This window comes from Hippocampus comes, unplaced genomic scaffold (assembly GCF_001891065.2).
Source record: "Hippocampus comes isolate QL1 unplaced genomic scaffold, H_comes_QL1_v1.1 scaffold255, whole genome shotgun sequence".
Taxonomy (NCBI): domain Eukaryota; kingdom Metazoa; phylum Chordata; class Actinopteri; order Syngnathiformes; family Syngnathidae; genus Hippocampus; species Hippocampus comes.
The window spans coordinates 1,270,715-1,295,400 of record NW_017806034.1 but is presented as its reverse complement, the minus strand read 5'-3'; the positions used below and the strand labels follow the sequence as shown (position 1 = coordinate 1,295,400).

The 24,686-nt window shown below is 41.8% G+C and overlaps 4 protein-coding genes across 18 annotated transcripts in view; 1 reads left to right on the top strand and 3 right to left on the bottom strand.

Annotated features, from left to right (window-relative positions):
* Positions 1–6: 6 nt before the first annotated feature.
* LOC109529520 (gastrula zinc finger protein XlCGF7.1-like) lies at positions 7–3,175 on the bottom strand. 3 transcript variants are annotated; one of them, XM_019892939.1, is made up of 3 exons: positions 2,357–3,175; positions 688–1,207; positions 7–435 (listed from the first exon to the last, which is right to left on the bottom strand). In XM_019892939.1, exons 1-3 carry the CDS (start codon positions 2,478–2,480, stop codon positions 120–122), a joined length of 960 nt encoding a protein of 319 aa, XP_019748498.1. In that variant the 5' UTR covers positions 2,481–3,175; the 3' UTR covers positions 7–119. The 3 variants fall into 3 exon arrangements, with proteins under 3 accessions (XP_019748498.1, XP_019748497.1, XP_019748496.1); XM_019892938.1 differs by adding an exon at positions 1,382–1,537 and having other exon boundaries at positions 7–1,207; positions 2,357–2,446; XM_019892937.1 differs by having other exon boundaries at positions 7–1,207.
* A 923-nt stretch (positions 3,176–4,098) lies between these two features.
* Positions 4,099–7,039, bottom strand: LOC109529516 (zinc finger protein OZF-like). 2 transcript variants are annotated; one of them, XM_019892930.1, is made up of 3 exons: positions 6,549–7,039; positions 5,923–5,984; positions 4,099–5,853 (listed from the first exon to the last, which is right to left on the bottom strand). In XM_019892930.1, exons 1-3 carry the CDS (start codon positions 6,664–6,666, stop codon positions 4,699–4,701), a joined length of 1,335 nt encoding a protein of 444 aa, XP_019748489.1. In that variant the 5' UTR covers positions 6,667–7,039; the 3' UTR covers positions 4,099–4,698. The 2 variants fall into 2 exon arrangements, with proteins under 2 accessions (XP_019748489.1, XP_019748488.1); XM_019892929.1 differs by having other exon boundaries at positions 4,099–5,984.
* A 1,907-nt stretch (positions 7,040–8,946) lies between these two features.
* Positions 8,947–17,755, bottom strand: LOC109529528 (cAMP-responsive element modulator-like). 3 transcript variants are annotated; one of them, XM_019892957.1, is made up of 6 exons: positions 17,624–17,755; positions 16,516–16,596; positions 15,188–15,329; positions 14,279–14,362; positions 10,596–10,758; positions 8,947–10,525 (listed from the first exon to the last, which is right to left on the bottom strand). In XM_019892957.1, the coding sequence occupies exons 2-6, from the start codon at positions 16,582–16,584 to the stop codon at positions 10,381–10,383; spliced, it is 603 nt and encodes a 200-aa protein (XP_019748516.1). In that variant the 5' UTR covers positions 16,585–16,596; positions 17,624–17,755; the 3' UTR covers positions 8,947–10,380. The 3 variants fall into 3 exon arrangements, with proteins under 3 accessions (XP_019748516.1, XP_019748515.1, XP_019748517.1); XM_019892956.1 differs by having other exon boundaries at positions 16,516–16,617; positions 17,624–17,754; XM_019892958.1 differs by lacking the exons at positions 14,279–14,362; positions 15,188–15,329; positions 16,516–16,596; positions 17,624–17,755 and adding an exon at positions 12,559–12,853.
* A 2,211-nt stretch (positions 17,756–19,966) lies between these two features.
* pard3ab (par-3 family cell polarity regulator alpha, b) overlaps positions 19,967–24,686 on the top strand; it is a 105,202-nt gene continuing 100,482 nt past the window's right edge. For 3 of the 10 annotated variants that reach the window (XM_019892882.1, XM_019892880.1, XM_019892875.1), the window contains exon 1: positions 19,967–20,439. In XM_019892882.1, coding sequence (XP_019748441.1) covers positions 20,320–20,439 — 120 coding nt within the window. In that variant the 5' untranslated portion in view covers positions 19,967–20,319. The remainder of the gene's footprint in view (positions 20,440–24,686) is intronic. The other 7 variants (XM_019892876.1, XM_019892881.1, XM_019892877.1 and 4 more) reach the window with 3 other exon arrangements.

The following is a 24,686-nucleotide window of genomic DNA, read 5'->3' as shown; positions in this document are numbered from 1 at the left end:
TCATATTTTTACGTCTTACCACCAAGAGTCAGCTTCTTCTTAAAGCTTCAACGATCACCGCTCTTCTCATCAGCACACTCGTGTCTCTCAACATCTGGTCTATTAGAGAATCTTTTAGCTCACACGTTGCAAGTGAATGTTATCTCACCAGCATGTGTTCTTGTGTGTCTTGTTAAACTTGACTTGTCAGAGAAGCTTTTGCCACAATCTGAGCAAGCAAAAGGTTTTTCTCCGGTGTGTGTTCTTTTGTGTTTCATTAAATTGGATTTGTCAGAGAAGCTTTTGACGCAAAGTGAGCAGGCAAAAGGTTTCTCTCCAGTGTGTGTTCTTGTGTGTCCTATTAAATGATTCTTTTGAGAGAAGCTTTTACCACAAACTGAGCAGGCAAAACCTTTCTCCCCAGTGTGTGTTCTTGTGTGTGTCACTAATCTTGACTTTTGAGAGAAGCTTTTACCACAAACTGGGCAGGCAAAATGTTTCTCTCCGGTGTGTGTGCTTGTGTGGGTTCGTAAAGATACCTTTTGGGAGAACCGTTTGTCACAAAGTGAGCATGCGAACGGTTTCTCTCCAGTGTGTGTTCTTGAGTGTTGGCTTAAATTTTCTTTTTGAGAGAAGCTTTTACCGCAAACCGTGCAGGCAAAAGGTTTTTCTCCAGTGTGCGTTCTTGTGTGCGTTTCTAATCGTGACTTTTGAGAAAAACTTTTACCACAAACTAAGCAGGCAAAAGGTTTGCCTTCAGTGTGTTTTCCTGCGAGCACTTTTAAAGACCACTTTGAAGAAAATGTTTTGCCACACTGGGAACATTTGGAGCATTTTTTGTTGTTTTTGCATGCCTTATCATCTTTACAGTGCTCATATTCATATTCATCATCATCATCCGTTTCAGAAGAGTGTAATGTAAAGTCAACACTTAGTGCTTGTGATGCTCCACAGTGACCTGCATCACCTTCTGTTATGTGTTGACTTGAGCTCCCGCGTGGACGCTCTACACCTTTGTCCTCCTCACTCTCACCCTTGTCTTCATCTTCACTCTTCAAGGGGGCAAAGGTCAATGGCAAGTTGGTGATATCATTCTCCTCCTCCTCTTTCATGTTTGGGGCCTCTGGTTCCTCCTTTTTAATGCAATGGTGCTCATCCTCATCCTCCTTTTTAATGTGAGAGGATTCTGGCTCCTGTTGCTCAGGATGAAGATAGTTTTCTCTCACGTCTGAGGGACATAAAAAGACAAGCAGATTTGGTTTGGTAAAGTCGCATCTCTTGCCAAGACTAAGTTGCGTTTTATTGTTTGTACAGTAGTACCCGGACTTGGGCCCGCCGCACACCAATTGAGGCGTCCTAACCTGATTCGGACTGGACCATTGCAAAAAATCTGGAGACTCACCCCACACATGGAGCGATTTGATCTTTGATCTATCCTTCTTTGTCGGAAGTGGGAGGAGCCCCGGAGAAGGCGATGAATCAACTTATTCGTGGCCAGCCCAGAGAAGCCACGGGCTCGATGATGCCAGTGCGAGTTACCACATCGTCGAGCAGCCTTCTGGGAACCATGATGGTAAAAATCAAACGAGCTCTTGCGCGGCATTGTGTGAGTGTGGGCACTCACACGCACACAGTAACGGTGGGACGGCTTTTGAAACCTGTATATATGGTTCACATTAAGTACTTTGATTCTTTTGTGTGTGTTTTTTTTTGGGCTTTTAAATATTGCACTTTTTATTGTGTAAGGTAGATAGTTACCTTGTGAATGAAACATGCTATGTAGCTGCCTTAAATATCTTCACTTTCTGTTCATTAATCTCCTATTTATAGTTCAATAATTTTGAAATGATGTACCTTGACTGACATGTTACATCTTTATAACCAAAGAATCAAAGAAAAAAATCTGACAAATTGTTATTTTAAGTCTCTCTCTCCCCCTCTTATCTCTCTGAGAGAGAAAGAGAGACCGAAAGTATTTTTTTTCCAGATTTTTTTTCGTTGATTATTTGGTTATGATATAGATAGATAGGGTGGCGCAGTGGGCGACTGGTTCACGTCTGCCTCATCGTGCAGAGGTGTAGGGTTCAATTCCGGCTCCGGATCCCCCTACCTGTGTGGGTTTTCTCCGGTTACTCCGGTTTGATGGTCTTCATAAGGCACGCATTTTCTCAAATGTTAAGCAAACCAGCATGTAAAAGGTCATTTTAAAAAATAATGACTTAACTCAATAAGAATGTTGGCACAAGTCGTGAACGCATTTCCCCATAACAACTTCTTCTGGCCATCATTACCAGACAGTAATCCATCGAAATACAAGTGTGCATTTTTTTAAACACTTGAAAGTCGTTCTTTATTAAACAAGCGATCGTATGCAAACCTGGTGTGTGTAGCACAATTCGAGACCGCTTGTAAAGATCATCCAGCTGTTGAAGATGTTGCACATTCTCTTCTTTTATTCCACAAAGTTCCTCCTCGTACTTAAGTGTTGGTCTTGCAGACATTTTCACGTCATAGTCCCAATAAATTCGCAGTCGATTTCTGGTTGAACGGCGTGCTTTTCTTTGTGAATGGCTAGCAAGCCAAACTAAGCTAAGCTAACATGGACGAGAACATGAACGCGCACCAAGACGCGTTTATCGGCACACAAAGACTCAGTAAGCGACATCGTAGTCCTTCAGTTGTGACGGACGTCTTGTATGGAGGCTGCAGTCCGTTCAGTACTAAATCGCAAGGGAATATTAAGCGGATGGCGTTGAATAACGTCAAGAAAACCTGTGTACGAAAGTAGCTGTGTGGCGGAAGTGGGGCAGGACAGGACACGCCCTGCTGCGATATGATTGGCTGCTTAGGTTTCCAGACTCGTTTCGTCCCAGTCACTGATATCGCCAAGAACGCGGTGATTCATCTTAATTACAGTAAAAACACGATTGTTCACCCCTTAATCATTGGGGGTGCCCAACCAGTCGATCGCGATCCACCGGTAGCCCGCGAACTGGTGCCAAGTCTATCGCGGGTGTCTCGGGGAAATGGATGAAAAATAAAATATGTGCGTCTGTCTGCGTGTTATTAATGTTCTATATTATTGTGTTAGTGCACATTGCACCCTAAGCATACTCACAGTTTCACTTTCACAAAAAAAGTATTTAAAAAATAAAATAATATAACAAAGGAGGTCACCTTTAACCTACGGCGGCCGTGACCTGCATCACCGGAAGTTGTTAGCAGTCTGCAATTACAGTTTGCGATTACAGCTGTTGCTCAATACCTTTGTTGTTTTAAAATGTCCTCATTCAAAATTTGTTTCATCTGCAATTCGCCGATGGCACTGGCAAAGAATGGGAATCTGAAGTGCCAGGAGAAAAAATTAAAACACATGAGCGACGATAGTGACGTGTTGCATCGAAGACGCTGCCAAAGTGCGTCCCATGCCTCCCCGTCAGGTCTCGACTAAGGTAGGCACCGATTCCTTTTTACAAACTCACAAGCTCTTATATTGACTTGATATTTATCTTTCGGTCATGTTCTGGGCCGTTAGGGCCGTTGCTTATCATGGCATGGGTGTGTCTCTATGCGTGCACGTGCGGTAGCGGGTTGATCGCGGGAGGTCGGTTGTTTGAAAAGTCGATACTGATCATTTGAATCATGTGTGTTGGAGTAGGGATCTAAAACAGGCAGGAGAAGGCTCTACGAGTTTGCGTAAAAGCAAATGTAGTTTTCACAGCTGAAACCGAAACCCCAAAACAAGCACGATATAATAAATATTACATATATATATATATATATATATATATATATATATACATTTTTTTTTAATGAACTAATGTCCTAGAGGGGAAAAAAACAAGATCAGATTTGGGAGCACAAAGTGAAAAAAAAAATCCACTTAGAAAAGTTTGCTTGCCTCTCTGATTTAAAAATATATACCTGTATATTGAAAAAAAGTGTACCAAACCAGTGTTATGTTTCTATTCATGATGCAAAGTAAATGATTTCTATGAAGATCCAGATCATGTCAATTTCTCACAATAATTAGGAAGGAAACACTTGATTTCTATAAATCTTTTAGCTCCATGCTGGTGACCTCTGAGGTAAAGTAATAAAAACATCCAATCCCAGAGAGATGGACAGAATGATACTTTATTCAACCCGTGAGGAAAATGACATACGGATCCACAGTGTGATATTCCTGGTCAACAACAACGTGACAACATACAGATCATCGACGAGGATAATCTATCAGACGTTTCTGACAATCTGAGGTGGCAAAAGTACTCATGCTTTGTACTTGAGTAGAAGTACAGACACTTGTTTAAAAAAAAAAAAATAAAAGTAGATAGAAGTGCGGACTCAATTCAGTCTTTCAAAGTAAAAAAAAAAAAAAAAGTACAGACTGAAATTATAAAATAAATAGTTTCTACTGGCAATTAGAGTATACACATATACCGGTACCTGTTTCGATAAAGTCAAACCAAAAATTTCTCTGCATGAAAATGAGTTTCCTTCTTTTACGAACTTGTAGAAAATAAATAACTGGACTTGGTATCAAAACTGATTTTTTTATTTTTCATTTGAGCCCACTCCATATTCCCTTATGCGAAGAACTCCACAATGTGATTATGGAGTTCAGAATGGGTCCCCAACATAAGCTCAGTTTCTTCCGTTTTTTTCCCCCGCCACTTCTTTGGCCACAGCCCTTCTCAGCAGCATGCTCGCCTGCCTTCAACAGACGCTCGACAAGTCATATTTTTCCCCCCTGGCGTGTCTTCTTTTGTGTCTTGTTAACGCTGCCTTTTTTGCAAAGCTTTGACCCCAAACTAAGCAGGCAAAAGCTTTGTCTCGTGTGTGGATTCTCTTGTGTACCGTTAAATTTGGTTTTTGAGCAAAGCTTTTCCCACAAACTGAGCAGACAAAGGGTTTCTCTCCTGTGTGTATTCTGGTGTGCCTTGCCAAACACGACTTTGCGGCAAAGCTTTTGCCACAAATTGAGCAGGTAAAAGGTTTCTCTCCAGTGTGCGTTTTTGTATGCCTTGTCAAACTTGTCTTGACAGTGAAGCTTTGACCACAAACTAAGCAGGCAAACGCTTTCTCTCCAGTGTGTATCCTTGTGTGTTTTCTCAAAGTGCCTTTCTCTGAGAAACATTTCCCACAAACTGAGCAGACGAAGCTTTTCTCTCCTGTGTGCGTCCTCGTGTGTTTGATCAAAGTCCCCTTTTCGATGAAGCTTTTACCACACACTGAGCACACAAATGGCTTCTCTCCAGTGTGCGTTCTTGTGTGTCGGGTTAAACTTGCCTTTACAGAGAAGCTTTCACCGCAAAACGAGCAGGCAAAAGGTTTCTCCCCGGTGTGCGTTCTCGTGTGTACTGTCAAAGTGCCTCTCTCAGTGAAGCTTTGACCACAAACCGTGCAAGTGAAAGGTTTGTCCCCAGAGTGTTTTCTCATGTGAACATTTAAATTCCCCTTGGAACAAAACGTTTTCCCGCATTGAGCACATTGCCAGCATTTGTTGTCGGTGTGACATGACGTGCCACTTTCAGACTCTCCATCATCATCATCAGCATCATCATTATCATCATCATCATCATCATGGAAATGTGGTGATGTGTCGTCACGATGTGCTTGTGTTGGTCCACGTTGGTCTGCATCACCTTTTGTTGAGCGGTTCTTTGGAGGCGCCGCCCCTCTGTCCTCCTCACACTCACCTTCTTCGTCTTCATCTTCACACTTCAAAGGAGCAAAGCTCAAAGGCCATTTGGTGATATCGAGCTCCTCTTCCTCTTTAACATGGGGGCCCTGTGGTTCATCTTCCTCTTTAACAAAGATTGTCTCTGGCTCCTCTTCCTCTTTAAAGTGGGGCCGCTCTTCGTCCTCGTCTTTAATGTGGGGGGTCTCTGGTTCATCTTCCTCTTTAACAAGGGCGGGCTCTGGCTCCTCTTCTTCCTCCTCTTGAATGTGAGAGGCCTCTGGCTCGTGTTGCTCACAATGAAGATATTTGTCACTGACGTCTGCAGGACACAAGAAGACTGTTTTTTTTTTAATCTTATTCACTGATTTATCGACAAAATAATTGACAGAGTAATCGATTATAAAAATAACCGGAAATTGCAGCACCAGTTGTGTATTATTGTTCCTACAATCCAACTGAAAATGAAGTGAAATATCACTCAGCTGTCTCAGCCCGCTAAATTTAAAATGTTACACATTTTGAAGAAAAATAGCTCTGTAGTGTAATACTTGAACATAAGAAGAGAGACTAAGATGTTTCTGCAAACTGTAATTAAGTCAAAAGTCACATACACATAGCGTGGCGCAATTATGGCCAAAAACGATAAATTACAATTATTTGGATTAATATTGTAATCACAATTATTCATCATGTTCGGGGGAAATCTGTATGTCACTGCACCACTTTTCAACAAACAATATGTAGTTTGCAGACTATTCAAATCAGTATCATATACCATACCGAATATATTATTTTTGAAATAATAGAAATGCAAAGATATTTAAGTTACTTTGTCAGCAACTCCTTTGAGTGATGATTTTGTTTTTTTGTCGTGTGTACACACCGGCTTTTAGTACCCCAACTGTAGGTTGCTTGAAAACAGCGTCTGGTCGTTGACATTTGTTGTCTTCTTTGGTCCCACGAAGGTCTTCGGCGTAATCTGCTGTCGATCTTCCACACATGTTGCACACACGATAATGCCAACAAGTTCACACTCGGTCTCAGTTTTTTGGAGGGATGTGTAGCGGGCTAACAAGTCTGGAATTTCGCTTTGTTAGCGGATAGAGAGTTGTGCTAAGCTAGCTTCGCAAATGTGGCAATGTCTACCCAGACACGAAGACTTAATGAGGGACGTTTTCATCCTACAAAGTATTGATGGACGTACTGAGTCGAAGCTTCATTCTGTTCAGAACGAATTCGGTAAGAATTGTTTCTCAGAGCGCGTTTGGTTTCGCACAGAACGAAAGCGCAAGGAAGGGCAGTTTGACTTCTTCGACTAATAATTTATACGTTTAGGTACACTACTACCACCTACTGGTATAGAGTGTGCATCACAACAAACCTCTTAGTTGCCATTCATACAACAGAATTAGTCGTGAATCTGGCTAGTATCTCCGTTTTATTTTCAATGAAACGGCCACACATTCCTCACTGAGTAAATAAATTGGTGAATACATTCAGGCAAGGTCATCATTATTTCAATATTCATACATTTGGTCCCAGTTTGGTTTGGTGGTGTGCCATGAGATCTTTCGAACGCAAAATGTTTGCCTGGATAACACGAAATTACAAAGTGACGTGAAATCACACATTAGTTTCCTACAATGCTGTACATTAAGCACTTCATACAAACAGTAAGTACTTAACCTCAGTTTTAGGGATTTACACACATTTGCTATTTTATGTTTCTTTTTTTTTTTTTAACGTTTGTGGCGCCTCCTGGAGATCGCTGCATCTTTGGCTTTGCATTTCCCTACTGTATATTACCTCGTGGGTGAGCCGGCCTTTCATATTCTCACTGTCACTAGATGTGATACAGGCTGTGTTTTCTTCTTGGTCGGTTCTCGGTTCCGGTTGAATGTTAACCTCTTTTAGTCTGGAGTGCACTTTTGGGGTGGTCAGAGCACACTGCCTTTCAAGCACCATGCCTGGGTGGCGGCGATCTTTTCAATTTCCCTTTACCCCCCCCCCCCCCCATCTTTTAAGAGAGCAAAACAGAAGGCATTTTTTTTCCATTAGGGTGGCAACTTCAAGTGTGGTAAACTGTTGCTTTTCAAATTGCACCAGCACGTGCAAGAAAAATGGCGACATCTTTTGGCCAATTTATGACAGCGCATTATGTACGAAGCTGATAAATTCCATTTTTTTACATCCACTGCCCGAAGACAGCTGGGATAGGCTCCAGCACGCCCGCGACCCTTGCGGGGAGAACGCAGATTAAAAAATGGATGGATGAATGTAACTAGGCATATATTTTAATTGTATTTCCGTTTGGCATATTAAAAAAATATATAGTAGTGAAAGTAATACTGCAGCAGTAGTTTTGCAGTCTTTTTATTTGGTCTAGTTGCATGCCATATTTTTGTAATTGTCTCATCGTAAAAATGCGAGAATGCATGAAGAGTCACTTAATAGGATACAATACACATCACAACTCAAAGCTGACAAAATATCAATAAAATTGGCCAGCACGTTCTTACTAAATGTTTTAATCAGAGATGCAAGTAACCTTTTCGGATTGAATTTTTTTGCGCTTGTATGGAATTGCCCTCATTTTGTCCTTTTGTTCATCAGTTTTTCAAAATAACAGAAATAATAACCATTATAATTAATATATGGAATACAATAATGGATTTAATTTTTAGGTTCAGCAGCAGGTGAATTTTTTTTTCTGAAACGTCATAGCTAGAAATGAAAACGCATTGTAAAATCCGTACTGCGCAAAAAAAAATCTCTTAATGAGCTAGAAAAAAAGTTTAATTTTTTTTTAAATTAGCTTCAAACATAGGTTTAAACATCCTTAGACATTTTCCAGCTTTCTGTGCGTCTGTCTGTGTGTATGTGTAAAATTCCATCATTCAAGCTGCCAGCAGAATTTTTGAGGCAATAACATAAAAGATGCCATCTTTTAAAGGCAAAACAGCAAAGACAATGTTTACAAAAGGGTGACCAAAAATACATTTTACATGCTAATTTCAGCCTTTTAAAAATTCTTTGAATACTAAACGAATTAAGTATACTTGAGTGCACGTTGGCAAGTGTTTTTGTCGAAAACATTTAAGAGGAGGCTGTAAGCTTCATTGAGCGTGCTGCGTATCGCACATTTGGCTGAGCAAAATGTTTATTTCCTGCGTCATCCGTTCGAAGCCTGGCTGCCGTGGAAACAACTCAAGGGCATCATCTGTGGACTCTAATAAACGCGCGAGCACACCCACACGCGCAGACACACAAAGATAGTGCCATTTTCTTGCCACAAAACAACTTTATTTACACCACGATGAAAATGAAAAAATGTACAAAAACGACAATTGGGCTCTCGTGCTGTTTAAAAAGTGTCAAATTAACTTTCAAAATCATCATTTTATTCATAACCGTAATAAGTGAAAAGGTATTGACTGGTTTTCATTGGTTGTGCTTTGAGAGACAAATAATTGGTGTTATCCTCCGTCTTAATTAAAGCAACGATATGTAACAATATAACTTCAAAAAATCGTGAGGATGCTACGCCAGCTTATGTAACATGGGAGAATAGAATGACTGTTCAAACACATTAATGGTTTATATTCATTTTGGTGGATCAGCCAGGACACACATACTGTTCTGTTAGCTTCAGCGTCACTGCTAATGCTATTGTTGTGTATTGCCTGTCCTCAAAGACCATCATAATCAGACACTGATGTGACGATACTAGCTTGATTGATGAGCAGCCGTAGTCAGCTAAACTCATTTTGAAAAAAATAATACCGATCTGTATCAATTCAAGTCACATATGTCCCAACTGAACCCAAAAAGGAACAGCTTGAAAATCATCAGGATGCTACGCCGAAATGGAAAATTAGCTTTGCTGTTGCCAAGGGAACCCCTGGATTGCCTACTGGTCTGTTTATAAGCATCAGTGCTAATGTTATTGTAGCAAATAGTGTGGTTGTGGGTTCTTGGAACAAATAACACTTTTGTTACAACCGTAAACAAGCTTTGTTAGCATTTAGCAATACTAGCTTACCATGGCCACCCAGAGACCAACGAGGGCGTATTAGCATCAGTGCTCACATTGAAAATTGGTGTGACGTGCTTGCACATGAACACTATATGGAAATATTGTGTTTAGCATGTGTAGGTGTAAGCCAAGCACTCGTGTCGACTTGTGTGAGAATTTTCACTTTTAACGTAGCATCTGGAGTTTCCAAGTATAGGATTACTGTTCACATAGCAAACCTCTGGTCTTTGTTGATGACAATTAACAGTTAGCATTTAGCAAGTGGATGAACATCATTAGCTTTTTATCATGTCCTATCAGATAAGAACATCTTTGATGGCTATTAGATTTAATTAAAATAGGGGGAGTCCCAAGACACAAAAAATAATTCCCATTTGTTTCCTTACTGCTGATTTAAAATGGTTGGAAATGAAGTCATGCAAGTCAGTGATTGCGATGCAGACTTCCCAAAAATAGGCAGAAACTAAAGCGAAAATGCCACAAATGGTGCGTACAGGGTGCCGTTCCCGGGAGGCGTTATTCTTTAAAATCCTTCACAGCACAACTCAGAGTCCAGAGCTGAAGGCCGTTCCCGGGACACGAGGGAGGGAGGCAGAGGCCAGAGCGAGCGGACGCAGTCACAACAGTTTTTCGGGTTATGGCAAAGGCGGTGAAACACTGGAGCAGATTCTGGGTGCTCTTACTCCCCCTTGTGGCAGTAAATGTCCTTGAGTGCCTTTAGTTCTTCAATCAGCGTCTTGTTTTGGTTCTCCAACACAGCCACACGGTTTTCCAGACACTTGACGTACTCCTTCTTTTTCCGCCGGCATTCGCGCGCAGCCTCCCTGCCAAAATACAATCATTGAAACACACACAATCCTGGACCCCCTTAATTGGTCGGCAGTCAAAGTCTACCTGTTCTTCATAAGCCGGACTTCCCTCTTGCGGGTGACTTCCTCGGCGTGGTGCGACACCGGGCTGTGCGTGGCGCCCGGCGCTGCTGCCGCCAACACGATGCTGTGGGCCAGGCCCGAGGTGGGTGAGCGCAACTGGCAGGCGGGTATGTCTCCGGTGGCGGCTGTGGTGGATGACATATGACACATTATCGCCTGCACAATCTGTTTTCAGCAATCTCTGCTGATTAGCTAAAGCTAGCTCAGAAGATTTGTAACTTCAACTGTGTTGGGATGGTATGTCTCCCATTCTCTAATCATTATGTTATTCAGTGACAATCTCGTTTATTCTCGGTCAAATTAAGGTTTCACTTTGGTGCCATCTTGTGGAATCTTGCTGGTTTTGGAAATGTAGTTTTTTTTTTTGTTGTGTGTTTCAAAGTGATACAGTAGTGTGTTTTGACTTTTCTCCTGATGTACCTACGAATGGTGCGTTTGTTATACTTTGTTGTTACAGTGAACTATTCAATAACAAAAATGATTCTGCATTATTCTAGATGCCAAAAGATACATTTAATGACTTATACCATTCGCGTAGTGCAAGCTAGCATATTTGTTTGCCCGTGTGTGTGATGTCACATTAGTTTGTGCTAGTTAACGCCAATATACCGTAGATGAGCCTCATGTGAAGGTTGTTTGTGCTGAATAATTTGACTACTGTTGTTTATCGCTGCCATCGGGCGCAGCACTCGTGCGTCATAATCGTCACTTTTCAGGAGACAAAAACAGTGGCATGTTTGTTCAACATTAACATTGCAACGTTCAAGAGAACAAGCCATTTCAACATGTCGGTGTGGTCAGCAGTTTGTAGAAAACTAATACGTACACATGGACCAACCAAGACTTGTTAAAAAAAAAAAAAATCTGAAATTAATCAAATTGCGAACGCCGGCGTTACATTACTGCTTCGTTACTGCTTCATGATTTTTCCTTGTATGTTTAACAGACTACAGCTATATAAATCAATCCTAGTGGAATACCAGTTTCTGTTTTAAGTACCTTCCATAAACAACTCTGCACATATTATCTTTATTTGCAGCAGGGCTCACGCCCTGTTCCTCACCAATAGTGGGGATTCACTGTAGTGGAAAATATAGTACACCTATCAGTCAAATTAAAATGTTAATTATGTGGTTTCTGTCGAATAATTAAGTACCAAATGGCCATCTGGAACATTTAACAAATAAATGAAGTATAACAACATATTGGCAGTACAGAAAATAGCTGGGTGGCTTTTATCGTTGTAAACTAGATCTAAGTTTTTTTTTAGTTAATGGAAGCAAAGCCTTGTCCATTTGTGTTGATGTTGTTCCTCTACTTGTGTTAAAGTAAAATTTTAGTACATTAAAAACTCACAAGAAAGACATTTTGCTCATTCATCCCTAGATCTAAATCTCTAAAATGTCAACTTTGGAACGATGAGTCATCTTGACCCACAAGGCACACAGCGATAAAGAGGGACGTCACTGCGTGCGTCTCCCCCCCCCCTCCCGCCCCCTCCCCTACTTCTGTTCCAGGAAGCAACGATGACGTCAAAGGAGCACATTTGTTCACCGCCCCCCCACCCCACCCAATCTGCCTGTCAACAACGTGTTGCTATTTACCAGATGGCCATACACATTTTTTGTCACTCAACAAAACATGACGAGCTAAGTTAGTTTGTGTGTCTGTGCACGCATACACCCCATTAACTTGGTGACAGTCGTTTCAAATGAATTTAGTCGAATCAAAATTGGCCCAACGATATCCTGCTGTTGCTAGGTCGATCTTTTGCGCATGCGCGAGTTGGAACCGGAAGACGACGAAAACGAGACGATAAAGACACACACAAAAAAATAACTAAGAGGAAGAAAACAAAACAAAAAAAAAACCCAAGAATAGTTAAAATAGATAAAATTATAGATACATCAAAAAGTTTACCGTACCTGACTCAGTCTCATCCCCGGTGACTGCCATTGTTGTTCCCCAGTGAGCCAGAACCGAACAAAAAGAGGGGTAAAAAAACCAAAGTGCTAGACTACCTTCGTTACTTCGCTGGCCGGGTAAAATTGTATTGGCGCTCCGCTCTCGCTTCCTTGGCCGTTTTACGCCGTCTATGGCCGCTCGTCAACTTTGCAGCCGGATTACAATTACCGGCATTGGCGTCACGGTGACGTCACCGACGGCCGCTGAAGTCAGTAAAAGACGCGCTGGGGTGGAGCACCTCCCCCCCTCCAGAGTAACGAAATGTCAAGGGGGAGGGGAATTATTTTTAGAGGCAGTGACGCAACTGGAGAGGAGCGACAAACAAGAGGCCGTTCTGATTGGTTGCTTCTGGAGCGGGAGGCGGGGCGAGCGGCCAAAGAAGATGGCTTGTGTCAAGTTGGGGAAGACGGCTGAGTTTTACCGAACTTTGAACTCTCAAAGGCCTTTTTCTCTTTTGCTTTTTTTCAGTTAATGTAGTGCAGTTCAGCCGAATTTAATTTCTTGCAAACCCGAAATTGAACCCTCACTCTGTCTTGAAAACATCATCTAACAACCTTTGTTTTAAAGCTTAATTTGAAATGTAAACAGAATCCTAACTTTGCGCTAACCAAAAATCAAATTTTGTCTTGAAACCCTATCTTGAAATTTTGACCCAAGCTTGAAACCCTACTTTGAAACGCTAACCCTGGCTTTAACCCCTCATTCTCAACCTTAGCCCCTGGTAAAACCAGTAATTTGAAGACCTAATTTTAGCTTGAAAGACTTATTTGAAACCCTAACTTGAATCTTTGACCCAGAATTGCTCACACTGATCCAACCACGAACTGGAAACCTAAACCCTGGATATCAATTTGAAGCCCCAATTTTGGTTTGAAAGCCAAAAACTTGAAACTTTGATTCAGGCTTGAAAACCACAATTTGTTTGAAACTAACCCTGGCTTGAAACCCTAATTTGAAATCCAATTGCCTTGAAACCCTTGAATCTTTGACTCAGGCTTGAATCCATACACCCTGAAACCCCTAATTCTAATGATTAGCCCTGCGGAAAATCCCAGATTTTAAATCCTAATTTAAATTTGTGATGCAGTCTTGAAACCGTAATCCCTGACTTGAACCTTGAGCCTTGAACTTGACTTGAAATTAGAAATATTGACAAAATGAACCGGGACTTGAGACCAAAATCTTAAAAACTTAGCCACTATTAAATCCTAAGCATTGTTCCGAGATCCTAAATCTGACACTCTGATTGGTTGCTTCTCAAGAGAGGGTGGGGCCAGTGGTCTGAAGAAGCTGTGCAAGTTTTCACAAACTTTCAACTCATAAAAATATTTTCAAATCAGACATTGCACAGTGAATTTAGGTTTTTCAAAACTACAACATTGCTGAGTTTGCGTTTTGGATTTTCTCCTCAGCCTCAGACAAAAAATCGGGTTCAGGTCTCATATGAAATCTTGAGAAGCAAACTCTGCAAAATTGGTAAAGCTTTGCAGTCCAGTAAGGAGAGCCTTCACCTTTACATTGGGGAGACCAAGCAACCCATACACAAACGCGTGGCACCACTTAGGAGAGCAGTTTCTCGACTTGAAACATTAACTCTGGCTTGGAAACTTCACTTTCAAGCCAAACCACCTTTGATTGAAACCAGAAACCCAGCCTTGAAACCCTGACTGGAAACCATACCTTGTATGATCATCTGTCCTGCATGGATGTAGAACTGGTGGGCGCCGCCTGGTGAGGCGGCGGCGGCGCTCTGCGAGATGGCGGCTGTTGAAATGAAACCTCAACATTATTAGCTATAAGGATGATAATCAGGATTGTGTCTGCGTGAGAGAGTGTGTCAGCCGTGGATGTGAGCAAAAAAAAAGTTGGAGTAGTGAGCATGAGAGTTTTTCAGTCGCATCTGTGTACGAAAAAAGAATAAAATCCTGTAGTGTGTGTGAAAGCATTTGACTAGTTGTATGAGAGCATTTCAGTTGTGTGCTCAAGAGAACGTTTTAGCAGTGTGTGTGTGTGTGTGTGTGTGTGTGTGTGTGTGTGTGTGTGTGTGTGTGTGTGTGTGTGTGTGTGTGTGTGTGTGAGAGCGTTTTAGCAGCGTCAGTGTGAATATTTCAACACTGAGCTTGTGAGTGTTTTAGGAATTCATGTAAATGAAAAAAAAATATTAAGTAGCATGTGTGAGACTAGTGGTGCTGTAAGAGTATTTTAGTAGCATGCGTTCTGGAGTGAAAACTTAGTATTGGCATGAGAACATTTTTCTAGTGTGTGAAAGTGTTTTATCTTGGTGTGCGAGCATTTGAACAGTAGCATGAGAGCTCATTGGAAGTGCGTGTGAGCATTTCAGTTGTATATGTGTGAAAGTATTTTACCTGGAGTGAGAGAGCGTTTTAGTAGCGAGTGTGAGCAAGTACTACTAGTGTACAACTGTTAAGCTTTTTTGGATAGTGTGTGAGAGCAGGAAAAAAAAACCTGCGCGGTGTGAGAGCAGCAAAATGTACAGTAATGAATGACAGCGTCTTAGTAATATGTGTGAGAGGATTTCTATGGCGTATGTTGCGGGTGAGAGTTGTGCCGTTCCGCTCGGTATCTTACCGTATTGTCCCGATCTCAAGTGGCAGCTTGTCAATGAAGTCGAGTCGTCCCCCTCCTCTCTCACATACTCGTCCATGGAGGCGGTCGGTCGTCCTGTGGGCGGGTCTCCGTCAGACTCGTGGTCTTCCCGTTTGTCCAACACCTGAATGTGACGACATGGCAACAAGACTGGAATGACTACGTCTTGAACCCCTAATTTAAAATCCTAATCTCACACGAAAACCTAACCCCAAACACAACCTTTGTTTGACATCCTTGTCTTCAAAGTTATTCAAAGTTCAAAGTTCTTGCTTCTCTGAAAACTGACTGACGTGACAACCTAGCATGAAACCATAATTCAGACGTGATACCCTTTTTGGAAATCCTAACCTTATCTTGAAACTTTACTCCGGAGCCCTAACCATGGCTTGTTAGCCGACTTTGAAACCTTACCTCTCCCCTCAAAGCCTTGAAACCCTAATTTTATACCCTCACCCTTTTTTTGAAAACCCCAGTTAATGTACAATTTGAAACCCTAACTTGAAGCTTGAACCTTTTTTTTTGAAACCCTAAACTTTGTTTCACAACCTTGAATTTGAAACCCTAACCCCACCTTGAAACTATTTGCTCACAAAATTGTCAATCGATTGAGTTATCGTTCCTGTATCAATGAATGACTTCTATTTTTAATTTTGTTTTGTTTTTTTATCTGAAAAAAATATTATTTATGATGAAAATTTTTAGTCAGCTAAATTAACACTGTTTGAAACCCTAACCTTTGTTTGCAACCTTAAGCCAGCCTTGAGCCCTTTTCTCTGGAGACTTGTGCAGTGTTGCTGTGTTTTGTGGCGCATAAGTCTGGTTTGAATGCTTGACTTCAAACCTTAACAATGGTTTGAAACCCTACCTCTGCTGGAAACCCTAACATAGGCTTGTAACCCTAGCCTTGGCTTGAATCCCTGTCCCTTGCTTGAAACCATACCCCTTGTTTGAAACCCTAACTATGGTTTAAAACCGTTCCCCAGGCATGACACCCTTCTTTGAAACCCCAATTTGAAAGCCCAACCTTTGTTTGGCAATCTAACCGAGTCTTGAAACCCTAACATTGGTTTGAAATCCCTGGCTTGAAACCCTCACCTTTGTTTTCGATCTTAACCCAGACTTGAAGCCTTATCTCTGGAGACTTAAGAGTATGGTCAGTGTTGCTGTGTGGTTGGTGCCGCCTGCCCAAGTGAAGAAGTCCCGTCCCACCCACAGAAAGCGTCCAGTACTCAGGACAACACCACAAAATCGAGGTCGAAATTCACGCCATATTACGTCGAAAGTCCAAAAAGTGGTAAGGCGTTTACTCGTGAAGGAGACATTCCATCCAGGTGCTCCTCCTCATCTGCCGTCGAGTCATTGGCGCTGTCGTCCATCGTCTCTCACCTCTGAACAGGAGAAAAAAAACCCTAAAACACAATTTGGACAGGGTTTCAAACAAAACGAATAGATTCAATTTGTGGTTGCTCTTTGGAGTCAAAAATGGAAACGTGTTGAGTTGCGATTGCAGCACAGTGTCCAAGTGGTTAGCACGCATGTCTAGCAATTATAATGGTCTGAGTTACAATCTGGGATTTTCGGGCGCAGGCTTTTTCATTTTGTTGCTTGCTTCAAAGCCGTTGTTACTGGGTAAGGAGAGTGGAGCTTCCGTTTATGAAGGTATTGAGAAATGTATTTTGAAAATGGAAGATAATAAGGGCATGTAATTTGTCTGTATTTAAAATGGCATTTTTGTTATCTATCCCTCTGGTTTGGGAGTGCTTGATTCTATGTGGCCTCCCAGTAGCACTGATGAGATTCTATGTGGCCTCCCAGTAGCACTGATGAGAAATCGTGGCCCCCTCCTGGTATTGAAGCGGTCCACTTAGATGACCTCCAACACAGGCTGCAAGTCCATTGTTTGTCTTGATGTGCCCTGACATGGATAGGCAACTTGTAGATGGTTAAGTGATGAATAAAAAGTGAAGTGTGCATGTGAAAAATGATGACCGATAACTTTCATACAGGAAGTGACAAATATCTAACACAAGCAAATGTTGGAAGTGATGAGTAAGAAACACTTTTGGTCACATGAAAGACAGAAAACTGGAGTCTCAATAGTCAATAAATACATATTGTATTTAAAAGCCAAACCTTGACTTGTAATCATACCCCAGTCTTGAAACCTGAAATCAAAAGCCTCACCAAACCCATGTTTGCATTCTGATGCGAATGTTAGGCGTTTGTATTTTATTTTCAAGAGCCCACTTCCGTCCTGGCTGCATTGACGTCACAATTTTTAACTTGACATATACTTTGTGCTTCCTGCTGACTCATCTCCGACGGTTTTTCCGCTGCACCTCGAGTGGACTTTTCACGTAAAAATTCGTGATTGGGTGATCGTTTGATTGGTCGACGGATTGAGTTGAGACTTACCCAAACTTTGACGCAGTGCTCGTCACTGGTGACGAGGTGTGACCACGCTCGCGTCGATCCACGTCAGCGACGACGAGGCGGATGACGACGACCGAGAGAAACGCTTTTCGGACAAAGAGTGCTTGTTGACCAGAAAGGAGCGAGAGGGGTCGCCCCCACTACTTCCGGGTTGGCTCTTCAAAGCCAAAAATCAGGACTTAGAAGTTAACAGCTTCCGGCGATTACTTTACCGACACAACAAGCCTCTTTCATTCCCTTACCCTGCTTAGAAACCGTCACACTTGAAATTCTATTTTTAAACGCTCACCCTGTCTTAAAACCCTAACTTGAAACCCTAACTTGTAACCTTAACTGTGGCTCCAATACCCATTTTCAAACCCTAACGTTGACTTGAAACCTTACTTTGAACCCTCAACATGGTTTGACACACTCACAGTCTTGAAAACTTACTTTTGAACTCTTAATTGGGAACCCTGGCTTGAAACCCTTACTCGTAAAACACATTACAATACTGTACAACTTTATTTGTATAGTGCTTTCATAACAGCTGCAACTGTAACAAAGTCATTTACAGAACAGCAAACAGTAAAATGCAACACATAAGACAGGGACAGTCATGCAATCATAAACATATTCCAGCATATGCCTTTTGCTGTTTGAAGCAGTTCGAGATGAAAGAGGAGAGACTCAAAGTGTCCTTTCACCAGTGGATCAGAAACATCATGCACAAAATGTGCAAACGTCTGTTACAAGCTGAGTTTGAAAGTAAACAAGAAGCTGTAGCGTCCATTGACTAAATTGGGAAACATAACCTTAGCTTCAAACCTTAATTTGAAACCCTAAAGTTGGTTTGAAACCCTACTTTCAAACTCTTCCTCTGTCATGAAACCCCAATTTGGCACATATCCCTTGGTTTGAAACCCTGGTACAAGCCCTAAATTGGAACCATAACTGCAGCTCCCAACCCTAATTTGTAAAATTAACCTTGGCTTGAAACAGACTTTAAAACTCTTCACGTGGTTTGATGCCATACTCTGATGTTTAAAGCCCTTGAAACCCTAACTCTGGCCTGAAACCATACTTAAAAACCCAAACCCTAATTAGCTGAGAATTTTAAGATAATTAATCACGCTTATGTAATTTTACATAAATATTTTACATTCACTGACAATGAGCCAGAAATGCCATTTTAGTTGTTGCGCCATAATACACGTTACTGTAGCAGTAGCAACACGCCCTCACAACCAGAGGAGGTTGTTGTTACCACTGGTGATCTCCAGAGGGGGCTACTAACTCGTTTATTGGAGGGAAGCATACTTGACGCCTTTAATGTGCACATTTCACAACAATCCGAAAACGATTTCCAACCATCCATTTTCTCTTCTCCTTATCCTTGCGAGGGTCACGGGCGTGCTGGAGTCTATCCCAGCTGTCTTTGGGCAGGAAACGGGATAGACCCAGAACTGGTTGCCAGCCAATAGCAGGACACACAATAGACAAAACATTCACGCTTAAAATCACACTCAGACGACTTTAGTGGATTTGTTTGAATAAAAAAGCATGAAGTGAAACGTAATTATTTTCCTGTGAAAAGGGACAGACAATATATACAGTATTCTTCATTTTTCTCTCTGCTCCTTTTCATTGGAATTTGAGTAAAATTAATGTAAAGAAAATCTAAACATTCTTTGTATGTTTGAGTCGGGACAATGGCTTCGAAATCACGTTACGTTCAGACTCAGGCGTGTGATGTTCTTTATTGTTTGAATTTAAAAGCTGTAAGCGTTTGCATCACTCGCGACGTCCAAATCTCCACCTCTCAATTTGCCTTTGCTGTGCGTGTTTTTGGATATGTTTTCGGACGCCATATCGTCAAGTATTGGGGTTCAAATGTCACAGTGTAGTTTGGACACTCGTCACTGGCTACCATGGATGGATGGAAATGTTCTACATTTCTAATCCTGAGGGCAAACTTGTGACAGCAATAATACCGCGCTCCTGGTCACCTTACTTTGTGACACATGACACACCGGTACATGATGACCGCATTTGGGTGTTTATGTCGAACATATGTATTTTTTACAGTGTAGCACTACTGTGCCTTGTGTTGCTTTTTAAGTATAAAAGGTGGAATAAAACTAAAGATTTGATTGATTGATATCGACTATGCAACATTAATCAAAGTGGTGAAGTTCGAAATGACGTTAAACTGTAAAAATTAACGTCTGATTTCAGTCATTATTCTTCATTATTTTCCCTGTGTGCATTTTTCAAAAATTGTCCTGATAAAAAATCACATACATTATTTGTTCGCCAATCCAGCACCTTTTAGATCTCCCTCAGGAAAAAGATTTCCCGAGTTTACATGAATGCATCACGGAGCGGCCGGGCGGGCACGCGCTGGGATGCGTCGCGAGCGAGCGCGGGAAGGAAAAAAGGAGAATAGAGAGAGCGACCTCCACTAAACAGGTGGTCCGAAAGAAAGAAAGAAAAGGCAGAAAGACAGACAGCAAGCAAGCATGTCGTGCAACCCGGGGGGACGCGAAAAGACGCTTTAACGGAAGCACCACCGAACGAACCGAGGAAAGATCCACCTCCAACCCCACCGTGGTCGCCCTCCACCTCATGCCGCTTGTGGACTTCTTGGGATTCCTCTCGCCGGGCTTGGGAGCATCGAGCGAGCGCGGACGGAGACCATGAAAGTGACTGTGTGCTTCGGACGGACGCGCGTTGTTGTGCCGTGCGGGGATGGCAACATTCACGTGTACGCGCTCGTCCAACAGGCCGTTATGAGGTATAAAAAGGCCATCGCCAAGGTAAGCCAAGTCGTCGCCGTCGTTGTTGTCTTCTTACTGTTGTTTTTAGCCTGTTAGCACGCCCGGCTAGCTAGCCTACTTGTTGCTGCGAGCTTTCGGGACGCGGAGGGAGGACGTGCGCGTGCGCACGCAATATGGCGCAAACTTGGAGCAATCCGATTGTTTCTGCCAAGTTTGCACTGCCATTGCTCTTTGCTATTTCTCTGTGCAAAAGTTAGCAATCACAAAATCCCATAAAAAGGTGAGCTTGTGTGCAACTTTGTTGTTAGCATATTGGCATCGGGAAGACCATGCACGCGCATTTTGGCTAGTTCGGTCCATGGGACTTTTGGGGGATCAAACGAGGGCAGGAGTCGGCAAGCTGAAATACTCAGATTTGGACGGTCGCCCACAGTGGAAAAAGAAAAACACTGGGAGACAGAAAACTCTTGACATCTTACATGAGGATAACACTGCATGACATTTTTTGGACCCAATATATATAAGAAACTACAGTATGCAGCATTTATGAAATCACTGAAGTTCTACAGTGAACACGAAATGTAATTTCTGCATGAGAAAAAAAAACATTTTGAGCTCATAAAAAAGGTGCATGGATGGAAGCTTGGTAAATGACAATAGTCAATGCCTATTTGCGTCTTCTTTGTATTTATGAAAGTGAACCCAAATGTGAATTATCAACCTGCAGCAAACCAAAAATGCTGTTTGCTCCGCGCCTCATCATGTTATTGCATGCAGTCAGCTGTCCACATGAATGCAAAAGGGTGATCTAATTTTTTCTTAATTGGAAAATAATACCCACTTCAAATATTTGTTTTCACTGATTATTGTGATATATATATATTTTTTTTGCTCCTGAACATCAGCGCGCGGCTTTGGCATATCAGGGCAGTCAAACATCACCTTCATCTTCATACGTGATTGTTGGGCTGTCACGAGTGAATATTTTTAGAATGGATTATTCCATCTATGACTGAGGTAATTGTCCCCTGTACATCCCCCCTTTGACAATGTTGTCTTTTTTTATATTAACACTGTGCTCACTTCAAAGTAAACATTTTCATTCGATTTGTCCTGCAAACCCGTCACGGCCATTAACAGCAGCAGGATCATTAACACAGGTCACGATTTTATAATCTTGTGTTGTTCCATTGACTGTTTTGGGTCTAGCATGATTGATCTGGAATGTTTTGGATGTAGTGGGGAGTGTTGAGCTGCAATAGGGAATGTTGGGCTCACTTTCGAAGACTGCATGGGTCTTCCAAAAGATGCTCGCCAATTAGCATCAAAAGAAGTATGAACAGCGTTTTGTATTTCTAGGTAGCTGGTATAGTCCGAAGAACTTTTAGATCCACTTGGAATCTTTGGGCTCACTAGGTAGGTGTGGTAGAAGCTTCCAGGGGTGCTAGCTGTTTAACATGTTAGCATCAGCACGACTCTTCACTCTTGGAGAAGCTTTCCTTGTTTTATGGACGAGTTTCAATCGAGCAATAGTGATTTGGAAGCGTTGGAGTAGCTTTCAAGAAATATTAGCAAATTAGATTGTTAGCATCAGCAGGACCATGCGCGCTTGCTTATTAAAATGTTTTGGACCCAGTTGGGAATGTTGGGCTCACAACGGAAGTGTCTTAAGAAGCTTCCTGAAGTTGCTGGCGGGTTTGCGTGTGACCAGTGTCAACAACAACAAACAGTTGGAACATTCTGCTGCTGATCCTCGTGATTGTAATAAAAAAAAAAAAAAAATTGTGCAATGTGAAGTCATCTACCAATGCTGACTCACTAGCTCCAAATTACAATGTTGGGTTTGATTGTTGACTTCATGAATAATTTTTACAGCCTTCATCAGAACGATTCAAGTTGTCAAACTATGTCATAAAGGAAAATGTCTCAAGACTATAATCTGGGACTGGAAGTTGTTATGAACTGATGACCGATGAGCTCATAAAAACGATTTTATCCTCACGACAGTGACTTGGAATCCCCAATAGCTGATAAAACATTTCATTATTGACTTCATATCATAAAAATAAGAATTTGACATGTTTTATGGGGGTTTTTTTCTGAAAATTACCGACAGCCATAAAATAAAGCATTTAGGTAAGGGTTCAAGCCTGGGTTAGCGCTTCAAGGTACGGAGGCTTTCAAGCCTGAAACAGGTTACAATATACACTATATTACCTCGCTCTCTAAGGTGCATTTTAAACGCGTATTACACGTTTTTCAACATCAAATGACACTTTACAGGACGCAATCATTCATTAAGAGGGTGTGCGCTTGTCATTAAATCCCACTTGTGTGGTAGAAAAGTGAGGGTTTTTTTTTTCGCTCCGGGCGGGCCATGCCTTCTTGCACGCTCGCACAGACGCTGTGTCTGCCAAGGGGGTACAGCTGGTTGACCGGGGGTGGGTGCGGGCCCTGTACTGTGTTGTTTACTGCTGTTTGTTCACTAAACACCCAGCCAACAGGTTTAATTGCCGCAACACTCCTCTTTCATGACTTTTTAAGCCACATTTGTTAGTCCTTTAATCACAAAATGCCAACTAAAGAAACCGATGGTCGGTGGGTTAACAGGGTGAATCCGTGCTAACGGCTAAGCTAACAGCGAGTTGACGGGGTTTTTGAAAACAATGAGAAAAGTTACTCTGCTTTGCAAGACGGAACTTTGATGAATTTAATATTTATTAATCCGTTTAATATTTTTAAATCTGTTTAAAGGTTGAATGAGTAAAGCTAGCTTGGCAAGCTAATGCACTGGAAGTGATGCAGGAGATACGCGACTATGGAAATCTGGATAGTTGTCGCCATCCGGTGGTGGGGGTCTGAACCGCACTTGTGTCTTAAATTTTTGCTTGTATCTCAAGACAATACTTCGGCCAAGCACTTTCTCACGGGAAAGTCTTCTATACAAAGGCAGCACTGTATACAAATTGTGCATCCGATTTGACATGTGGCAACCAGGCCTTTGTTGTCAAATATTTTTTCCTGCCATTGATGCTTGTTTGTCAACATGTGCACTGTGATGGGCTGGCAACCAAAAATCCCCAAAGTCATCTGGGATAGACTCCAGCTTACCTGACTGCGACCTTGATGAGGATAAGTGTTCTCGAACACGGACGGATGAATAAATCAACTTGTCGTCAAATCGGGTTTAATTGGAAAGTGTCATCAAATTCCACGGAACGTGTTCAGACACTTTTCTCCATCGGTCGCATCTTATCAGATCAACCTGTGTTGATGCGGGTTTTGTTACATTTTCTTCCCTTTGGATCAAAAGGAAGCTGTTACTTAATTTTGCCTGGAGGGCACAATTGTTTATTTTGACCCATATCAAAACACAGACCGTGACACATTATCTATCTGCATCGTACCGATGGATAAAAAGAGACAACAACATTTCGAGTCCTCCTTCTAGACCCACAAAACATTGTGTTCCGTGACAATGTAAGCACAGATCCACCGATAAAAAGAAAGAGCAGGCACTTTAGTCTTTCACCAAGTTTGTTTCTCATTTTTTTCAGTTCTTTAGTAATAACATGTAGAACATCAGTGAAAGTTTGTGAAAGAAACATAGACTTTGCTTCTGTGACACCTGAAACTGCAAGACAACCAAAACAAGACAGGGAAAAGGCTTTGACGGTCCATACAGTAATGTGTTTTGAACACACACATACATTTTGTTGCAGTGTGATGTGCCTAAACTTGTCTGTGTTGGGATTTTTCTCCCTCATATCAACATGAAAAGCCGAGATTCACCGCCTAATCTTTATTATCAACTGAAAAGCGGTGCTGACCTTCAATTCAAAGCAATGTAATGTCACCATCTACAGGAACATGTTGGCCATTACAGTGGTTTACAATCCCAAATTTTCACAGACAAAGCTGGCCGGGCAAAACTCCCTTCCATGCCCTGAATGTGATGATTGTAAACATTTTCCCCATTTTCTGTCAAAAAAACCCACACATTTGTTTTAGTTCTGTCAAAGTTGCGAGTTAAAATGGTGAAAAATCGGTTAAAAAACGATTTCAGTGCTTGTTTGGCAGCAGGAGTAATAAATCAAATCCCAGAAGGAAACAAACCCAAGCGCAAACTTTGTTTTGTTGAATGTGATTTTCATTTGCTTTTTTTTTTGCAAGTTGAGGGGGAAAAAAAATCGGAAATTAGATTTGTGTGTGTGTGTGTGTGTGTGTGTGTGTGTGTGTGTGTGTGTGTGTGTGTGTGTGTGTAGACTGAAGATAGCCCAGAGCTC

What these genes read in the sequence shown, in the direction of transcription:
- LOC109529520 (XM_019892937.1), bottom strand. Translation starts at nt 2,480, where the DNA reads ATGTCTGCAAGACCAACACTTAAGTACGAGGAGGAACTTTGTGGAATA. An exon ending in AATTGTGCTACACACACCAG is followed by an intron (nt 1,208 to 2,356) that starts GTTTGCATACGA and finishes TATGTCCCTCAG; the next exon opens with ACGTGAGAGAAAACTATCTT.
- LOC109529516 (XM_019892929.1), bottom strand. Translation starts at nt 6,666, where the DNA reads ATGTGTGGAAGATCGACAGCAGATTACGCCGAAGACCTTCGTGGGACC. An exon ending in AGTTGGGGTACTAAAAGCCG is followed by an intron (nt 5,985 to 6,548) that starts GTGTGTACACAC and finishes TGTGTCCTGCAG; the next exon opens with ACGTCAGTGACAAATATCTT.
- LOC109529528 (XM_019892957.1), bottom strand. Translation starts at nt 16,584, where the DNA reads ATGGACGACAGCGCCAATGACTCGACGGCAGATGAGGAGGAGCACCTG. An exon ending in CTTGAGATCGGGACAATACG is followed by an intron (nt 14,363 to 15,187) that starts GTAAGATACCGA and finishes TCATTTCAACAG; the next exon opens with CCGCCATCTCGCAGAGCGCC. An exon ending in AGGACAGATGATCATACAAG is followed by an intron (nt 10,759 to 14,278) that starts GTATGGTTTCCA and finishes CATCCACCACAG; the next exon opens with CCGCCACCGGAGACATACCC.